Source organism: Cyprinus carpio, chromosome B24 (genome assembly GCF_018340385.1).
Source record: "Cyprinus carpio isolate SPL01 chromosome B24, ASM1834038v1, whole genome shotgun sequence".
Lineage (NCBI taxonomy): Eukaryota > Metazoa > Chordata > Actinopteri > Cypriniformes > Cyprinidae > Cyprinus > Cyprinus carpio.
Window position 1 is genome coordinate 12,639,449 of NC_056620.1, and position 19,669 is coordinate 12,659,117.

Genomic DNA, 19,669 nt, shown 5'->3' on the forward strand with positions numbered 1-19,669 from the left:
AATGGCTCCATATAGACAACATGAAAGTTCCCAGCTGTATGTAAGTGGATCCTAAAACGTGTTACAACTTACCCCATCCCTGTCATCCAGTGTTTAGCTAGCTGTATTAGCATGTTGGTTTGAAATTAGCAATTTAAAAATGCATCACATTTTGCTTGATAATCTACAATTTATTCTAAAGTTATATGATTTTTTTTCTGCAACATTTTAAGTACTAAGCAAAATGTACCTGCATATATCTATTTACAGCCTTGGTTGGGGTTAATAATGAAATTATCATAGGACTCCTAGCTCATCCCTGATTGGTGGAAATGGTGTTGTTACTACTAAACAGACATTGCTATGCAGGATCGATGTTAGAGTGTCAGGTAAATGCAAAGGTGATGATTTTACAGTATATTTTGCCAGGCAAAAGAAAGAAAGAAAGAAAGAACATTGTCTAAGATAGGCTATACATAGTTAACTGTGCAACTACATGTTTACATTTTTTTGAAAAAGCATTAAGTGTTCTGAATGGTTTTAGCGTGTTATGCAAATTTTGTGGTGTTCAGTGCATTGCTGGGTAGTTATACCCACCTGACAGAGAGGGAACGTTCTCAGAACTTTGGCTAACGTTCTGGCAAGGTTCTATCAAAAGTTATGAACAAATGTTCTTCCACTAACGTTCGTTCAGAGTTATCTGGTCTTTAAATATGTCCTCAAAATATTAGCACAAAAAAATTATGTTTTATTTCTGCAATATTTTAGGTGGACTTTTGTATAACTTTTTTTCAAAAGCAACGTTTCCATAACTTTTGCAAAATTATAAAATGGATTGTTCCCTTAATGTGTACATGCAAAAATGTAAACATTTACAAAACTGGATGTTTTGAATATTCAGAGAACATTCAGAAGTAATATTTTCATAATATAGGCTAATGGTAACTTAGCAAAAGGTTCTTAGAATATATTTGATTAGCTGGGTAGGTGATTGCATAGAGCCCACGTCTCTAGATGTGACTTAGGTCTGTGCTTCAGTGTGAGTCTGTGGGTTTTTTTCCCTGTTGGCTTTTTCCCAACTTATTGTACTATAGACGAAAATAGCATGTACTTTCTCTACTGAGCCTGGTTGAATGTTCATAAGTGCAGATCAAAGTCTAAAGATTATGTTTATTCTTTCATTTCATTCTTCCTTCAGTTATCCTATCATCCCAGAGCTTTTAATAGGTAGCAACTGGCATTTGTTTGGAGTAGCACCCTCCAGCTCTTGGTGACTCCCATTAATTGTAGCTACAGCATTCCTCCGTTTGATTCTGTATTTATCAGTCTGTAGTGCGGTTAAAGGTCTTGAACCAGCAGGGCTTTGTAATTGCATGGCAGCAGCACATTTTTCAAATGCTTCCCCCTGTGTCAACACTCTGCCACCTGTTTTACACCCAATTACTGTGCAACAAATTACCCTCAGACAGGCACTGACAGGAAAGCTGATCCTAGAAAAGCTGCTCCAATGTGGAAAATGAAGACCTTGATGGAGAATTCCTTGGGAACATGGTTTATAAAAATATTTAATGAAACTTTAAATTAATATTCTATCATTCTTGCGCTGCACACTTGTTTATTATAGCAATGGCATCTTCTAACTTAAGTTCAAGGAGGCTATAGCATTTAACAGTGACTTGAATGTCACACTTGCCTTTCACTTTCTTGCTGAAGTCCACCATGATTTTTGTCCTCAATATAGCTTGAATACAATTAGCCACTACACTGAAAAGAATCATGAAACTACTGCGTTCAGCAATAATAAAAATAGCCATTTACCAGCTTCCCACATGGGCTTCCCAACAGAATCATATTTCTGACCAGTGGTTAAGATTTGCACTCAAGAAAAACAGCTCTGACGTGTTTTTGAGGAGTATGGACAGGTTGAAATACAGTAGCATATTCATGATTTGGTTACTAAAGAAAGCAGATCGTGTTCATGGTTTGTGAAGGACCAGAGACGTTTAAATAAATAAATAAATAAATAAAAAGGGTTGGCGGTTATAGACTGTAAGTGGTTTGTTGAAACCTCTGATTGAAAAGATGTTGTTAGGGACCATTTGAAACACCTTTATAGCTTTGTGGTAGTAAAAGGTCTGGAGATTTGTAAATAGTAGTTGATTTTTAACAATAACTCTCTGAACATGGTACCAATGTTTGTTCATAAGTATAGGCTATACTTCCAGACAGATCATGCAGCACTGTGTGGCCTGTTTGGGATTGCAAATGAAACTGAAAACTATGCAAACAATGGTAACAAACGACATATTGAAAATAAATATTGTATAAATATAATGATTCACTTCTGATTCCTTCCATGCTGAAAAAAAAAAACCTAAACCATCAGAGAATTTGTAATGATTTAACTGGTTATAATGAGAATTGTATTGGTTTTCATGGAAACTGTAATGGTTTCTACTGGTACTGAATTTCTGTGATGGTTTTATTTATTTTTATTTATTTATTTTTTCAGCAGGGTTGACAGGATTCTTTAACTATATGATGCTATATGAACAACCAGTCTGTCTTAAAGGTATACTCCACCCAAAAAAGTTAATTTTGTAATTAATCACTTACCCCCATGTCGTTCCAAACCCGTAAAAGCTTTGTTCGTCTTCGGAACACAATTTAAGATATTTTGGATGAAAACCGGGAGGCCTGTGACTGTCCCATAGACTGCCAAGTAAATAACAGTGTCAAGGTCCATAAAAGGTATGTAAGTCACGTCAGAATACTCCATCTGCCATCGGTCGTGCAATCTGGTTTATATGAAGTGACGGGAACACTTTTTGTAAGCGAAGAAAACAAAAATAACGACGTTATTCAACAATTCCTTTGTCAACAGTCTCCTCTGTGTCTCTCCATATCACCGTATGCTGCGTATCAGCTGTGCCACAAGTCACAGCTAAATACACGTAGAAACAGCATATGGAGAGATAAACGCTGATTTTGATTTAATAAAAAGAAATAGATTGTAAGTGTTTGGGAGTCAGATTACACTGGTTGTGCTATGATTTTGATTCACTAAAATGAACTGGCTCCTATGAATCGTTCTTTCGGGATTCGGACTGAAATGGTTGTGCTGTGTTTTTAAATCACTACAAATGTTTCATAAGGGTCATTCGTTCAGGAATCATATACTATACTGATCATGATGTTTGTGTCACGTTGTAGATTGAGTAGAACTGTTGCGGCTCTGTTGAATAAATAGAAGTAGAAGAAAAACCTCCATTAGAGTATTTTAGTGCATATATGGATCCTCATATGATAACTGTTAATGGGACGAATAATAATTTTTTACTGGTCCCTTTACTCTGCAGCTCACACATGTTCCACAGACATTTATTTGATGAGCTTTTAAATCTATTCATTCTTTTATTGCCCACTATATATCTCAATCAAAGTGAAACTTGTGTGAAGTCATTATGTAATAGAAACCAGCAAGTGAATCTCTGGTGCTAAAAAAAGGTCACTGTCTCTGAAAAAATGTGAAAGCCGCGGGCGAGAATCAAATGAAAACACATTGGTATCATCTTCAGAAAGCCACAATAGGGTCATATCATAGTCATGAGGAACAGAGCTGTCATCCCAGGCTGCTGATTTATGGGAGATTGGGCTTTTCTATAGAGTTGCACATGTCTCACTGAAGATCTGTGTCCCATTAAGCTCAAGAGCTTTGAGAAGAAAATGGATCAGAAAGACAAAACCAGCATAAAATTACCTGTGGAGGGCAAAGACAATTTACTTTCTAGAGAGCCATCCCTCCCACTCCTCCTACTGATCTTCCTGCTCTAGTGGAGACAGATCTTCAGTCATTATCTGCTGCTGAACCTCAGAAGATGAAAGCAGAAGAAGAAGAAGAAAAAAAAAACTGAGTTAAAGAAAAGACACCACAAGATTTCACAATAATTCTTTAGGCTCTATATAGGAAAGTTACATGTTTGGACCCTCTATATAACATATTTTATATAGATATTTTGTAAATTTCCTACCGTAAATATATCAAAACTTAATTTTTGATTAGTAATATGCATTGCTAAGGACTTTAAAGGCGATTTTCTCAATATTTTGATTTTTTTGCACCCTCAGATTCCAGATTTTCAAATAGTTGTATCTTGGCCAAATATGGTTCTATTCTAACAAACCATACATCAACAAAAATAAAAAATATACACCTTATGTATAAATCTCAATTTTAAAAAATTGACCCTTATGACTGGTTTTGTGGTCCAAGGTCACATATTGTTGCTGCAAATTCTACTGTTGTTAATTTGTCACCAGGATAATGCAAAAATGACTAAAGATACTTAATAAAATGTGTTGAAAACTTGTTATGTTTTATATAGTGTGCCATTACAAAATTACCTTTGGTAAAAAAACAAACAAACAATGGGATCAGGAACGTACCAGTAAAAATTATGAAAAATTAAAATATTTATAAAAATATAAATATTTGTAGCAAATATAAAATGCATTGCTAGCAAATAAACAAACAAACGAATGAATGAATGGATCTAAATACATGCATACATACATACATTTTGACAGAGTAAGTAAAAATCTGACCCAGCTGAGCCAAAGTGATCCGAATTAATTTTTTTTGCTGCTTATAATCTATCATACAGACTTAAAGGTGCTTTTGACCTGGGCCGGAAAACTTCACCTTGTTCTGTTCCACAAGCATTAGTCAGGCTATATTTGTTCAAGACCTGGTTTTCCTACTGTTGTTTTTGGCCTTCAGTTGAATCCATACCAGTGCATGAAAATATTCATGGAGGCCAGGTGTGAAAAGATGTTTATGTGTGTGTAGATGTGATCATATTTGTTATGACCTGCAGGAACTATAGTAACCGTGTGTTATTTTATCTCGGACACCTTTACTGGATTCTGAGTGTAATCCTGAGATACTTGAAAGATTAAGCTAACAGATTTGTATATAAAATAAGCAAAAAGATCACACTTCTTTTTCTCAGGCTAGAAGGGAGATTTACTGAGCTCGTGTAAAATAAGTGTCATCAGTCTGGTGTGACTGAAGACATCTAGTGTGTTAAACTTGCCTTCAGACTATTGGAATAAGATGTGTGGTGAAGTGAACTGAGACAGAAATATGAATTTGAAGAAACATGCCCATATTTATATAGTGCATTATCTGTCATAGCCCTGAAAATGTTTTTTTTTTCTTCACATTCATGGGTCAGATAAATTCCACTTCAGATGTTTGCAGATGTTGGAGATGGGGTTGTGTTAAATGTAAAATAAGGCCATTGTTTAAAAAGGAAATGTGATTCTGTCATTCTCTGTGGAATTAAAAAAAAATAATTATAATTGTGGGAGAATTTGTGTAAGGATTAATCATGATACTATACTAAATATATTATTAGTACTGTCAAATCAATTAATTGTGTCCAAAATAAAAGTTTATGTTCACATAATATATATGTGTGTGTTGTGTATATTTATATATATAAATATAAATACACACAGACATAATTGTATATATCTAAGAAATATTTACACACACACACACACACACACACACACACACACACACACACACACACACACACACACACACACACACACACACACATTTTGGATGTGATTAATCATGATTAATCGATTTGATAACACTAATTATTATTATTTTAAAGGCTAACAGTAGATAATAATAAGCCTTGACTTAACCTGTATAAAGCTTTGGCAATAATTATTTTGTGTCAGATTCAATGCTTTTTCTGAGATTCAGTAGAAAATATATGTTCATATTTCTGACCACTTGAACATACACACATTTGTTTTTTCTATTATGGTTGGGGACTCTATTGACTTCTGTTGTATTTATACACAGCTAATTACATTTTCCATCCATTAACCCTCAGTGAATCCCTGCATTTTCATTCAGACATTATTTAGCATGTAGCATGCCATTGTGGGGACTGCTTGCTTGAACAATCAATGCTGCTTGTGAGTGCTGTTCAATGAGAGCTGTTTTATAAGAGTTTGATGTTCTCTCAATTCCTCCTTCCTCTCTTCATCTTACAGAAGTGACAAAGCTGCCATCTACTGGTCAGGACTGATAATGAGTGTAGCGTTACAGAATTTACAGGTTAAAATAGACCTACAATAAAAATGTCTAATCAAGTGGCATCTTCAAACAAATTATGTTAGAGTACATCTAACTTAACTAAAATCTATTTCATAGGCTATTTTTGCATTAACATATTAGGCTATTTTATTTATTTATTTTTTATTTTTGTGTTTTAAAGCATTTTACATTTATTCCAAAATAATTACTAAAGGCTGATTTTGAAACAATGTTCAGCTATTCTTTTTAATAATAAATTTATTTATGGATCATCAATCATCAGCGCTTGGTAAAAACTCTTCACAGATGCAAGAGAGAGACAAGAGAGATAAGAGAGTCCCTCTGTTATAGCTATAACTTTAAATATAAAAAACACTTTGTTTTTACAACATTTCTTCATAAAAAAAATTAATCAACAATACGCTTTTTATGTCATATGTTGTTTTATTTTTGTATGATAATTTTTTTTTTCTTGTTCAATTTTTTGAGGGGACACTCCCTCTGCCTCCTCGGACGAAAAGCCCCTGGTATGTATGTATTTGTTTGTTTGTCCATTTATTTATTTACATTCATTTTGCATTAATTATTCCTACACTAATATTTGCAGTATTTGCAGAGTAACCATGTTACACATTTGACAACCATAACATGTCCATTTAAAAACAACACTTTTGTGATTTGTTTCAATTTTAATTATATTTCTTTAAAACAAATGTTACTTATTGAAATATAGCTATTTGTTATATAATCCAATGAGACTCATAATTTTTTTTTTTTCAGGTTGGATTAAGTATCCAAATATATTTTGGAGCCACTGTATAAACTGGCTTGCTGGAGCTGAAGATTCTGTAAAGCATGAATATATTTGACTAATAAATTAAAAGTTAATAAATAAATAAATAAATAAAAGCATGAAAGATGATATTTTACTTCTGGTACCAATTAATAGGAATTAATTGGACATATTAGCAGTTGGGGTCTGAATATGTTTTGCTATAATTAACATTGTTTAATAATAATAATAGTAATAATAATTATTATTACAATTGCTATTGTGTAATATATATATATATATATATAAATTTGCTCCTATGTGTAGGTGCAGTAATTTCACTTTAATGGCAATGAATAGGTTAATTTATAGGTTAAAACATTTTAGAAGAAAATTTCAGACAGCAATAAAAGACTTTTGTATCTGAACTCCATCATATATATATATATATATATATATATATATATATATATATATATACATACATGCATATATACTGTATATGGCACCATACAAGTCCATGTCTTTTAGATGTAACTGTCTAACACAAGAGGGCAGTGTCTGATAACAATAAAGCAGTGTCACATCCTCTCACTCACTCAGCTCTGATGCTGCTGTATCCCATGTCTTCATAAACTAAACATGTCTCGGTTCACGTCATAACATATTAACCCCCGCAAGTAGATGGTCTCTGATTTGACCACAGCAGAGCTCCTCCAGAGGATACTGTGCTCAGCGAGTCAATAACTGGGCTGATATTAAATATTTGGCTCGGCTGATCAAATTTTATTGAGCTATTTCAATTTGGCAGACACTGCACAGGGCAAACACTCGGTCCGCAGAGGGAAGTAAGCAGACTGGTGCTGAGAATACAAGAGCACAGGCCTCATTTCAGAGACCTCCTTGCTTGAGAGTCAAATATCATCCTGTAGAGCTGAGCAGAAAGGGCACAGCTATGAGAAATAGAAATGTTTTGCAGGGAAACTCAGTCATAAGAATAATGTATGTAAGATATGTATATGTATATCGGCAGCACAATCACACCGCAAAACCTGATAACCTGCAATTGTTATTTTAAATATATATTTCTACCTGATTTAACCCATATAAAGTTTAGAGTGGTGTAAATTAATATAGGTTGTTTCAGCAATATTAAACAATATTTGAAACTTATTTATAACCAATAATAGATTTTTTTTTTTTGGGGGGGGGGGGTTCTTGCATTACATTGCATTCTTATAGGTTTAATTACAGTGAAATAAATGGTGTAGAAACAATTTTCAATCAGACGTTGCAAGGAAATTTCATAATTACAAAGAAACAGCAAGTAGAACATTGAATTAAACATGAATTGTTTGAAGAAGGAAAACTGAAATAGTATTTGTACACACCACAATAATCACCACTGTAATCATTTTTGCAGTGTAGGCTAGATTTTAGTCTTCCCAAATGGGAACATATTGTGTTAGGTCTGATGATGCTCATTACGATTTTTTTCTTTCTAACTTTTTCTTTTTCACTCTTTCTAATGCTTTAATGGTTTCAGGGAAAGTGGGAGATGGATTCACTGAGGCATGCCTTGTAAGACACTTTAATGGCTTATGTTAAGGTAAAAAGAACTGAACAGCTGTATAAGCTCCATTTCTTTTACTTAAAAAAAAAACAAAAACAAAAAAAACTTTCCCCCCATTTCATTACATCATTACATGTTGTTACATAACTAACTTAAATGCCATTCAGCTTTTCAAAGTAAAGTAACTAATATAGGAGTCTGGGAAAGTCTTGCATTCTAATTACCCCCAATGTCATCAACATTTCCCCACTGTGCTGGCACGAATTCCCAGCCATTTATTTCCTGTCCTTTTCATGCTGGATGGAGGCTGGATTTAGGATGGAGGTCTTGGGAGTCACATGGAGCAAAGTTTTTGATTGATGACCAAAAGCCATTACCACACTTTTCTCAAGCGTGTAGAGTAGTGCTGAACTTTGATGCTGCTTCTGAATGCAGCCGATTCGTAGATTGTTTTTAAATTGCATTCATTTGTTGTGGTGAATTTGTCCGCCGCTTTTTCATCATGTTTCAAGCCTCCAGCCGGCGTCAGTTCGTTTAAACGTCTCCTCTTGCAACTTTTGCGACTCTTAAGAAGACCATCGAAATGACTGAGGAGAGCAAAGCCGAACACAGAGCCGAAAGTGGGAAAGATTTAGAGAAACAGCTCCGGTTGCGAGTTTGTGTTTTGAACGAACTTTTGAAGACCGAACGGGATTATGTTGGGACGCTGGAGTTTCTCTCGGTAAGTGCGACTTGGGTAACCGTTTCATCGGTAAATTTTTTTTTTTTAAAGTAGATAAGGAAGAATTGCCCAAAGACACCCGACTAGAACGCTCCGGTTATAATCAAATAAACGCATGCAACTGTAAACGCGCACATCATCTTTGAGTTCCTAGGCGCATGAGAGTCTAGAAGAGTCAGGGAGCTCTTGCTGAACGGTGTGATGAAAGTTTGCAAAACGCCGGTTATCTAAAAGACTTTAAACAAAGAACTAACCTTTTTGTTATATAGAGACTAGAAAGCGTACAAACGGCGTACTGTTGCTATGGTTACTCCGTCATGTAGCATCTTTTTTGGCGCTATGTGAAAATACTTTAATCGCTGTTGAAACATTTAACTCCCGTATTAAACATATGAATTCTAATTAGCAAAAATATGTTCTTTCTAGGGGTCCAAGTTACGCATAGAAATATTTCACATCATCAAAATATGCGCGTTCTATTTTGTTGTCGCGTCGCTCGCTTGCAGATATGGGCTGCGCTGGACGCTTCTGTTTAGTGCGCTTGGAGTGAATGAGCAGCATCAGAGGTCTTGCGGTGAACCTCATAACCCAGACCGTGCCATGGCTGTCAATCCCGCTGATCGCTCTGGCTTGTAGCTCTATCTAAGAAGAAAAAGCAGAGTAATTTGTCTCAATTTAATGTGTGCTTCTTGTTTTTTTTCTGCGTTGGAGCGCTTCTCTCCAGTTGACCCTAAGAACGCAATGTTTGGAATCACAGAGAAAAAGTTCATTGCTCAGAGGTTTTATAGCTCAGGAGACTAACTCTCAGTTGCTTATTTGTAGCATACATCTCAGTTTCTCCTCAGATATTTCTCCTAAAATTAAAATCGACACATATGTGGACAGCACTGTCTTCTCTGAGATTTGATTGCAGGTATCTTGGCAAATTTGAGACATTATTGAGAACTCTTTCTGAAATTTAAACACGGGATTTGATTCTGGTCTTTTTTTTCTCAGGAGAAACATCTTAGAAGTCAAAGGCTTTAGTAGAAAGTCTTAATTTCTCAACTGAGATATCCCGCACTGAAACTTGCAGATGAAAATTACAATAAAATGGAAAGATTTTTATCCTAAACAGGAAAATGATCTAAACATTATGCATGATTATAATCTCCATACTGGATGTGTCTAGCAGGGATGCATCTGTCCATGATTTGCTCAGGCTCAGTGAGCAGAATAGGTAAATGCATTTGAGTCTGAGCCAAGAACTGAGGCAAAGCAGGTGGACTGAAAGTGTAAACCTCAGACTGGCACACTGTGGGACTCTACCAAATAATATAATTTCTTTCTCTACTGGAGGAATGGAAAACTGTAAGCCCTTTGGTCCGATAGGGGAACTGAAGACTGGAAGGAAAGGAAATTATTATTTTTTGTTTGTGTAATGCAGAATTTTTCAGGCACATAAGCAAAAGATTATTTAAATAAGGAAATTAGTGGCTAACCACTTATTCATGTTTAAAGTTTGAAGCTAGATTTAAATTGAAGAGAGCAAAGAGAGCGTGAAATTGAGTTTTATAAAGTCTGAAATGATTCAAGTTTAAATGAACCACCAGATGATACATCATTGTGATGGATATCCATGTTGTTATTGATATGTCATGATGACCCATGTTTCCCACTCTTCATGCACAAGCTCACATTCCCCATCTGGAGACAGTGTCACAAGTGGTTTCCAAACTGATTCAAACTAAATGAAATCACTCTGTTCAGACCATTTTGATCCAATTAAATAAATCATTAGCCTGTGGAGATCATATTTGGAAGACAGACCTCCAGAATATGATGACTATTTTATAAACCAGGCCAGATCATTCCGACCACATTTGGATGTAGACACTCATCTATCAATCATCCACTGCACTAAAAGAAGTTTTTTTCCCTATCGTATTTTCAGTGACTTTGGAAAAGAGTGTAATGAAATGTTCTGAGACTCACTGCCCTGTTTTTAACTCATTTGCAACCTTAGACACCTCGAATTAACAGTGCCAGTTTACTTCGATTATTCCTAATTGTTTTGATGTTCCAGCCAAACATTTAAGTTTGTTTTATTGCCAGTGCTAAACATGATTTCTTCATTCTAACAGAGGTAAAAAAAAAGTCCTTCTTTTGATGATGAAAGCATGCCGTTGTACCCCTGAGTGTGATTAGGAGGTCAAGGAGGCAACTTTATCAATCCAAGTCTCTGGGAAATATCACCCACATGATCTCAAGGATCAAAGCCTCCATGGGTGCCACTGCAGGTCTATGATTGATCGCTTTCAACCGATCATCTTGTGCAGAAATGCCCATGTGCCTCAACCAGAATTCCTCAATGTCTAGACCAAAAAAATGGGCAGGGTTTGGGGGGCAAAAGGAATCCTTTGCAGATTTTAAGTTAGATGATAACAACAGGCCATGGTAAAGGACAATGGCTGTTGTGGGGTGGTGTTTCATGGCCCAGAGGACTGGTGCCATGCTGAACAGAGGGCATTTTGTGTTTGTGAGAATTAGATGAAGGGGGTCGCTTCCAGACAATATGGCTCCCCGGTGGAACCGGCCTGGAGGTACAGTAATGCCAGGAGAGGGACTGTGACGTGAGAGCCCGGGCTCTTTGCCCTCTGTTGTAAAGTACATTTCCTGGTGGAGGAATTCCGGAGAGGTTAGCAGAAATTAGGAAACAATGGCGGATAAGTTGCCTTGTTTGAATCCAGGGGGAGAGTTGGCTACATCGGATCAGTTTAGCCCACTCACGATTGGTTAGTTTGTTCTTGGAGAGGAATTGTTCTTAAAAGTTGCTGTTGAGTTGGTATTTAGTGTAAAATACCAGCTGCACTAACTGACAGTTACTTGGCATGATACGCAGTTGTGTCTGGCTATCAGATGAGCCAAGAACAGTGTCTGGCAATTCACATGAGACGGAGGAAGTCTCTTAAAAGATCTTTTCTGAGATATCCCTAGAATGGCTTACGTAACAGCTTGATATATATCTGATAGTGGGAGGTTTCAGATAATATTTTTTTTTATTTTTTAACTGGAGACTAAGAATGACGATCCTCTATAACAAATGCCTCACTGAAGAGATTTCTGTACTCTTTTACTATATATGCCCTTGAGGTTATAGGTCACTCAAGCAAATGAGAAGTACAACAGACTAACAGGAGTGTTCATCAGGACTAGTAGAGTGAACCCAACAGGAGCAAACAGGGGGAAAGCTTTCATGTCCTACTTCAGTAGAAAAACAGCATAATGTGTTCTCTGGAGTCTTAGCTCTGGATTAAGTGGTCCCTCTGCAGCGTTTTTCTTTCGCAATACCCTGTGAGTTTGGAGGAATTGACCACCCAATGTACTTTTTTAATGCTTAATAATAAAACTTCAAAAAGGGATTTTGCACCACAAACTGCAATTACTTTTATTTTGCTTTTGGGGTAAACACGAGTTTTAAAAGTCCCCTTAGACATTTCTTATTCTATTTAGAAATTTATTTGAAGATGATGTGGTACAGTTTTCAAAGTTATTTGACAATGTAGGATTCCTACTGTTTGACTCATTAGAACAAAAATAGCAGCAGCTTACCCACAAACACAAATGAAACACAGGGCTGGCTTAAATAATTAAACCAATACCTATTTGACTATTTACAATTAGTCTTTTTCCCTGGTCTGAGAACTAAAAGTGCATGTGACCAAGTATAAATGGCCTGTAAAAATACATTTGAGATGCATTTGATCACTCAGAAAGTGGTTTTAGATTATCTATATTATCTTAAAAAATGTTTTTGTATGTAGCCTAACAATCTTTGGTTCTCATGCCTTTTGATTCCTTTTTTTTATGCAATCACTTGGTATGCTTAAATTGCTTTGGTGTCCTTTTTTTCGTAGAGTGAACCCAACAGGAGCAAAACAGGGGGAAAGCTTTCATGTCCTACTTCAGTAGAAAAACAGCATAATGTGTTCTCTGGAGTCTTAGCTCTGGATTAAGTGGTCCCTCTGCAGCGTTTTTCTTTCGCAATACCCTGTGAGTTTGGAGGAATTGACCACCCAATGTACTTTTTTAATGCTTAATAATAAAACTTCAAAAAGGGATTTTGCACCACAAACTGCAATTACTTTTATTTTGCTTTTGGGGTAAACACGAGTTTTAAAAGTCCCCTTAGACATTTCTTATTCTATTTAGAAATTTATTTGAAGATGATGTGGTACAGTTTTCAAAGTTATTTGACAATGTAGGATTCCTACTGTTTGACTCATTAGAACAAAAATAGCAGCAGCTTACCCACAAACACAAATGAAACACAGGGCTGGCTTAAATAATTAAACCAATACCTATTTGACTATTTACAATTAGTCTTTTCCTGGTCTGAGAACTAAAAGTGCATGTGACCAAGTATAAATGGCCTGTAAAATACATTTGAGATGCATTTGATCACTCAGAAAGTGGTTTTAGATTATCTATATTATCTTAAAAAATGTTTTTGTATGTAGCCTAACAATCTTTGGTTCTCATGCCTTTTGATTCCTTTTTTTTATGCAATCACTTGGTATGCTTAAATTGCTTTGGTGTCCTTTTTTTCTTTTACTGTTTATTTACAGTCAGTCTGAGGCCTGTTGATTTGTTGGTGTCACATGACCAGCACTGATTTTTTTATTTTTTTGGCAGTGAACCCTGCAACCCCATCTCTCTGGGACAACTTCTTCCTCTTGGCATCCTGGTTTATCCATATGTTGCTCTGGAAACACGGGGGCTTGATCATGCAAATGCGTGAAGACCAACCTAAAAATTGATTTAAAGATTGGAAAAAAAAAACAGTCTTAGATATGATTCTGCTGAGATGAGAAAACTGAGGTTAATTGTTCTCACTAAAACCTGGGTTCATGTTTGAGTTATTTTTATTTTTTTGTCATTATTGTGCATCCCCCCCAAAATGGAAACAAATCCACCATAAGCTGAACTTTTCTTTTGAGTCACAAAATGTTATGTCCTCAGTACTTAGTTTGTTTTTGACACTTTTTTTTGTTTGAATCTTTGTTTGACTCTTTTTTAGCCTCAAGCGTTTGATCTCAAAACTTAGTTTGTTTGACTGTTTGTTTGTTTTGATCTCAAAATTAGTTTCTTTTTGACACTTTTGTTTGATCCTCAAAACCTTTTGCTCATGAAAAAATGTTTTACACTTTTGTTTAAGGCTCAAAACCTTTTGTTTTCTTGAAAATGTGTTTTGCTTGGAAAACGTTTTGCAAACACATCAATGTGATTTATTAATGCTTACTAAGCTCAAAGGTTGTGGTCATCAATCACTGATGAATGAAATATGCTTTTTTTATATTTGTCTTTTTCCACTTGAAAGACTTTAAGTTATTAAGGTGGCAAAAAGATAAGGGATATAAGAGGATAAAACACTTAATCCTTATTTAAGTATTTGAGACATTAAGTAGGATTTTGGAACTCAGCCAAAAGAGAAGTGGTAACTGTTTGCAAAACTATCTGCTTTGGATCTACAATAAAGGCACAAAAATTACTCCCTACATGTTGGGTTTGAAGCCCTGGAAGTATAATAAAAATATAATTGGAGTGTAGACATGGTTGACTCAGCCATCACTGTCACCTTTGCCCTTTGTCAGCCAATCAGAAGCTAGCATTGCTTTTTTTCTCACTTGAACACACTTTCTATCCCTGTCTCTTGCCAGTCTTACAGCCTTCACCTCCTGCATATGTTCCATCCATTATTTCCCAATACTTTGTTTACAAAGAGTTGCATTTTCCCCTTGCTACACGGAGGATCATTAAGATTCCAATCTCTTATCAGTTTGCCTTTCTTTTTCCACTGTAAGGTCATAGAAGTTCTCATGCACCGCAGACAGACGTTATAACCAGCGGAGGACTTCCTTTATCTTATCCTGAACTGTTTTTAAGCAGTATGCTTAACTAGCTCCCTGAGGCTCAGGGCAGATCGCCTCATTCCAAATGCACAGCGTGAGCACAAAATGTGTCAGCCATTTTTCTATTCTAGTGACAGTCCAATTCATGGAAGAGAACAGAGTCTTTTTGTGCCCCTGAGGGAATGTAGAGGTGAGGTTCGGCATTCAGTCTGAATTTACATGATGGTGCTTAAGAACAAGGAAGTTGTCGCTGGTGGGGAGGAATTGTGACCTTCCTGCTGTTGGGGTCCTGTGGTTGTTTGTTTCCGTGATGGAGCTGGAAGCGTCTTATCACCTGTGAAAGCCTCCATCGTTTGGTTGCAGTTAAATCTATTGGTTGAAAAAAAGTCTGAGGTAATTTTGTTTATGGCCCTCTGGGATTTTCTCTCAACTCTCATCATCCAAAAACTGTTTTATTGCATTGTTTTGCTTCTGGGAAGCAATTGGTTTTAGCCCACCCGGGACCACCACGGTAACAAAATGAATATGAAGTGATCTTCATACATGTTTTACAATGAGGTTTAAACTTGCAGCCATCCATGCATCCATGTCCCGTTACATTGGTGAGCAGTCTTGTGTGTCATGTTTGTGAGTGCACAGGGGTCTATGGGGGCTCTGGCTGGTGAGTTCCTTCAGCTTTTGTGTCAGTGTGAGCAGGATTTCCTTCCTTCCTGCCCCTCCTCTCCTTTTACATTGTGCTTTGCTTCCCCTGCACATAGAGCTGGCTGCAGAGGCACACGGGCCGCGCCACTCGACTAGAGTCTATGCCAGGGCATCTGTCTCAGATTAGGCTCTGGAAGACAGCAGCTGAATAAGAAACCATTTGTCAGATGTTTTTTGGTCAATTATTTGGAATAAAGCATGGGTCATCATGACCTTTTTGGTCGATATTTTTTCTCCTATGAGGTTTTAATGTTTGCTGTTAGTTAGGAGATGAATTAAGCATTTATGCTTGGCCAGTTGGCCTTTTAAATTCAGCTTGTGTGGGCAAGTGTCAGCATCCACTGGGCATCCATGGCCACATGAAATAGAAACCCATGGTGTTGCAGTTGTAGCAACATGATGAATAACCTGTGAAGAGCATTTATATCCTTAAAGCGAAGATGAAATCAAAATGAACCCTATGTAGTTTCTAAATACAGATTCCTGGTTTTATTTTATTTTATTTTTTATGCAGAAAAGTTGTGATTTAGATAAGGCATTTAAATGTATTTTATTTATTTATATTTTAATTTAAAGAAATAATGCCTCATAGAATGTCTGGTAATGGCATAAAATGAAACAACAAAAACAACAACAACCACCACATACATTAAAAAATACACACATTCACAATGTATTTATTTATGTAAATATTTATATATATATATATATATATATATATATATATATATATATATATATATATATATATATATATATATATATATATATATATATATATTTAGCTTTTTATAGTAAAATGTTAAGTTTATTTTGTTTTTCAGATTAAATTTAATATGGACTTTCGTTGTAAATGGTAAGGTACAGTAATTTGCAGAGAACTAATTAACAGGTTTTGTGCTAATTTTAAAAAAAAATCTTCTTTTTTTTTATAATGCACATTACAGAGAGAAAACTGAGTCGCAAATACCATTTCATGTTGACTTCAAAGTGTGCTATTCGAAAACAAATCTTTGTAATTTTATTTCTCTTTTTTGTTTATTTATGTTTTCTCTACACTTAAAGGGATAGTTCACCCAAAAATTTAAATTTGATGTTTATCTGCTTACCCCCAGGGCATTCCCAGGGCATTACCGCCACCCATCTCTCAAATGGACCATTGACACTCCTAATTGAGATTAGATAGAGTGTCAATGGTCCATTTGAGAGATAGGTGGCAATAATGCACTTATAAGTCTGCGATCTGCCATAAAGCAGGAAGAAGAAGACGCGTCACACGCTGGATGTTGAGAACTCTCTCAGGACAGTTTGGACACTGTGTTGAATCAGAGGTAAAAAACAATATAAATACTGTTCAGTTTCTTGCACAGACCGATCGTTTCGTGTCTTAACACATCAATGTATCGTCACAAGCTGCAGGGTTTAATTTGGTTTTGTTTGTGTATGTTTTTTTGGCTCTCAAAGCCGTGATTCCCATTCACTTACATTATAAGATTGACAGACTGCAACGGTTTGAGTTAAAAATCTTCATTTGTGTTCTGCTTAAGAAACAAAGTGACATACATCTTGGATGCCCTGGAGGTAAGCAGATAAACATAAAATTTTCATTTTTGGGTGAACTATCCCTTTAAGACGTGTTCGTTCATTTTACATGTTGATCTCGAGGCCTAGAATATTATAAGATATTTACTTTACATTAATTTCTTAATATGTCTGGACCCCAAAAGAGAAATTCAAGTACAAAACAGGAAAATCCAATGTAAGATGTATATAAAAGTGCAAGGTAGTGTGGAAAGTGAGGGGCTAGAAACCAATCAATCAACCAATCAAATCTGTCCTTGGTGTCCTTTGTTATTTTGGTTTGTTGTTGTGGCAACAGTTCACAGTCATTGTGTGAAAGTTAACATAGTGTGTAGTACAGTGACTGAGTTCCACAATATCCTGTATATCATATCAAAGTGTTTCCTCCTAACGGCCCTGCAAAGCTTTCTCATGATGCACTTCCTCACACTTCTGGTGTAAGCAGACAGCTGCTGAATGACAAGTTAATGCGAGAGATGAGGAGGCAAAGCAATGAAGTTTCGTCCTTCCTTGATGCTATCATATGAAAGATGTAAGGTAAAGCCTGTTCAGTGATCGTATCGCTGAAGGTCACCAGGTTGCTATACTGCTGGTTACCCATATCTGCTGACGTTATTGGTGGGCTGCGTGACTGTCCATAGCTTTTGAAAATCTTAGCACAAATGAGGTGTACTGTCGATAAAAATACTATGTCATTCGATTTTAACAAGGACTCAGCAGCTTCAGGCCACCAGTCTGGATTGACAGTAATATGTCTTGAGATGCACAATTGGTTATTTACAAAACAGTCAAGACCGCCTACTTTCTTTCGAGTCTGTCTGTATGAAATGTCCAGCTAAACCACATTGAATTACAGCCATGTTTCTGTGACGCACGTTATGTATTCTCCTCCTGGTTTCTGAGTCATTACTGGTAACTGGATCATTTTATTAGTCATAGACCTTAATTTCAAGTCCATCATCATGACATAGCAGTTAAGCGGGTATCTGTTCCTTTTCCTTCTGCTTGCGTGTGGATGAAGACATCAGGTGTAACAGCTGGTGTTTTGTTTAGCTAACTGAAAATTCTGCCACAAGTTTGTAATCCATTGTTGAGATAAATATTCCAAATGCCTGCCATTTATAAATGTCAGGCCTGCTGATGACAGTATTTTAAGAAAAAACTAAATATTTTAAAAATTGCCTAGTCATTCAGGTAGGCCTGTTGCGATAATTAAATAACCATCTAATCGCGATTATTTGCCGCGGTTATTGTGTTTTTTATACGGCATAAGGGGGATTCATACACCAAAAGAAACAGAAGAGCACCAGTTTGCTTTTCATGCACTGTATAGCCTATATCATCTGAAGCCATTCCATATCTTAATGTGAGGCACAGAATTGTATTTACATTGTTAAATTTAAGAAACTCATCTTCCTTCTGCTGCATCTATCAGTCATTCTCCGTTCAGCATTCAAACAACACGTTACGTTCAGTTATGACAGTCAACACGGTAAAACTCTCTCTCCAAGATGATATATTCCCATTATAATACTTGATGTGTAGATAAAGGTCTGGGGATTCGCATAAAATGACATCTTGCTGGAGTTCATTGCTCTCTGTCATTTATCTTCTTCAGTTTGTTTGTATCGTGTGGAGTGCAGCGCGCTCAACAAGCACTTCATTTTGCACCCTAGATGTGCAAAAGCGCTGCGACTTCAAGTACACCATTCTGCACCCTAGATGTGCATAAGAGCTTTGTGTTTGAAGCGTTTCACATTATAAAAAGATTATTATAAGCCTTTCTTTTTCTCATGATTTATATCTTATTTTCATGAATGTATTTTGTAAGAATACAAATAGTTAACAGAATAAACATGTTTAAATTTTATAATGTGCACCAAAGATTTTTTTCATAATTATTTACTAAACCCTTTAGGGGACCTATTATGCAAAATTAACTTTTGCAAGGTGACATAAATGTGTGTTGGCAGTGTGTGTACACAACCACCCTATAATAATAAAAATCCACCCACTCCTTTTTTTGTAATTCCCATAAATCATAACCAGTGTCTCCCAACGACCTATTTTCAGCATTGGTGCTAATGTGATGTCACATTAGCCACAGGCCCTGCCCACGAATGTTGACAGACACTGCCATTTTAACATAGAACCGCCCTGAGCGAGTTCACAGCGAGTTGTACACAGTCCACCATTGCTGTACTAAAGAGAATGTCTCCCAGGCGTTTTAGGTGTTCTGTAGCTGGATGTATTAAACCACATATCTCTCTCCATTTACTCCCGAAATCTATCTGAACCGCTGAAGTTGAGGTGGATTAATTTTATT

General features: G+C 36.1%; 1 protein-coding gene across 1 annotated transcript in view; it reads left to right on the top strand.

Annotated features, from left to right (window-relative positions):
* Positions 1-8,723: 8,723 nt before the first annotated feature.
* LOC109050250 (phosphatidylinositol 3,4,5-trisphosphate-dependent Rac exchanger 2 protein-like) overlaps positions 8,724-19,669 on the top strand; it is a 136,641-nt gene continuing 125,695 nt past the window's right edge. Inside the window, 1 exon segment of the mRNA XM_042752532.1 lies at positions 8,724-9,169. Coding sequence (XP_042608466.1) covers positions 9,032-9,169 — 138 coding nt within the window. The 5' untranslated portion in view covers positions 8,724-9,031.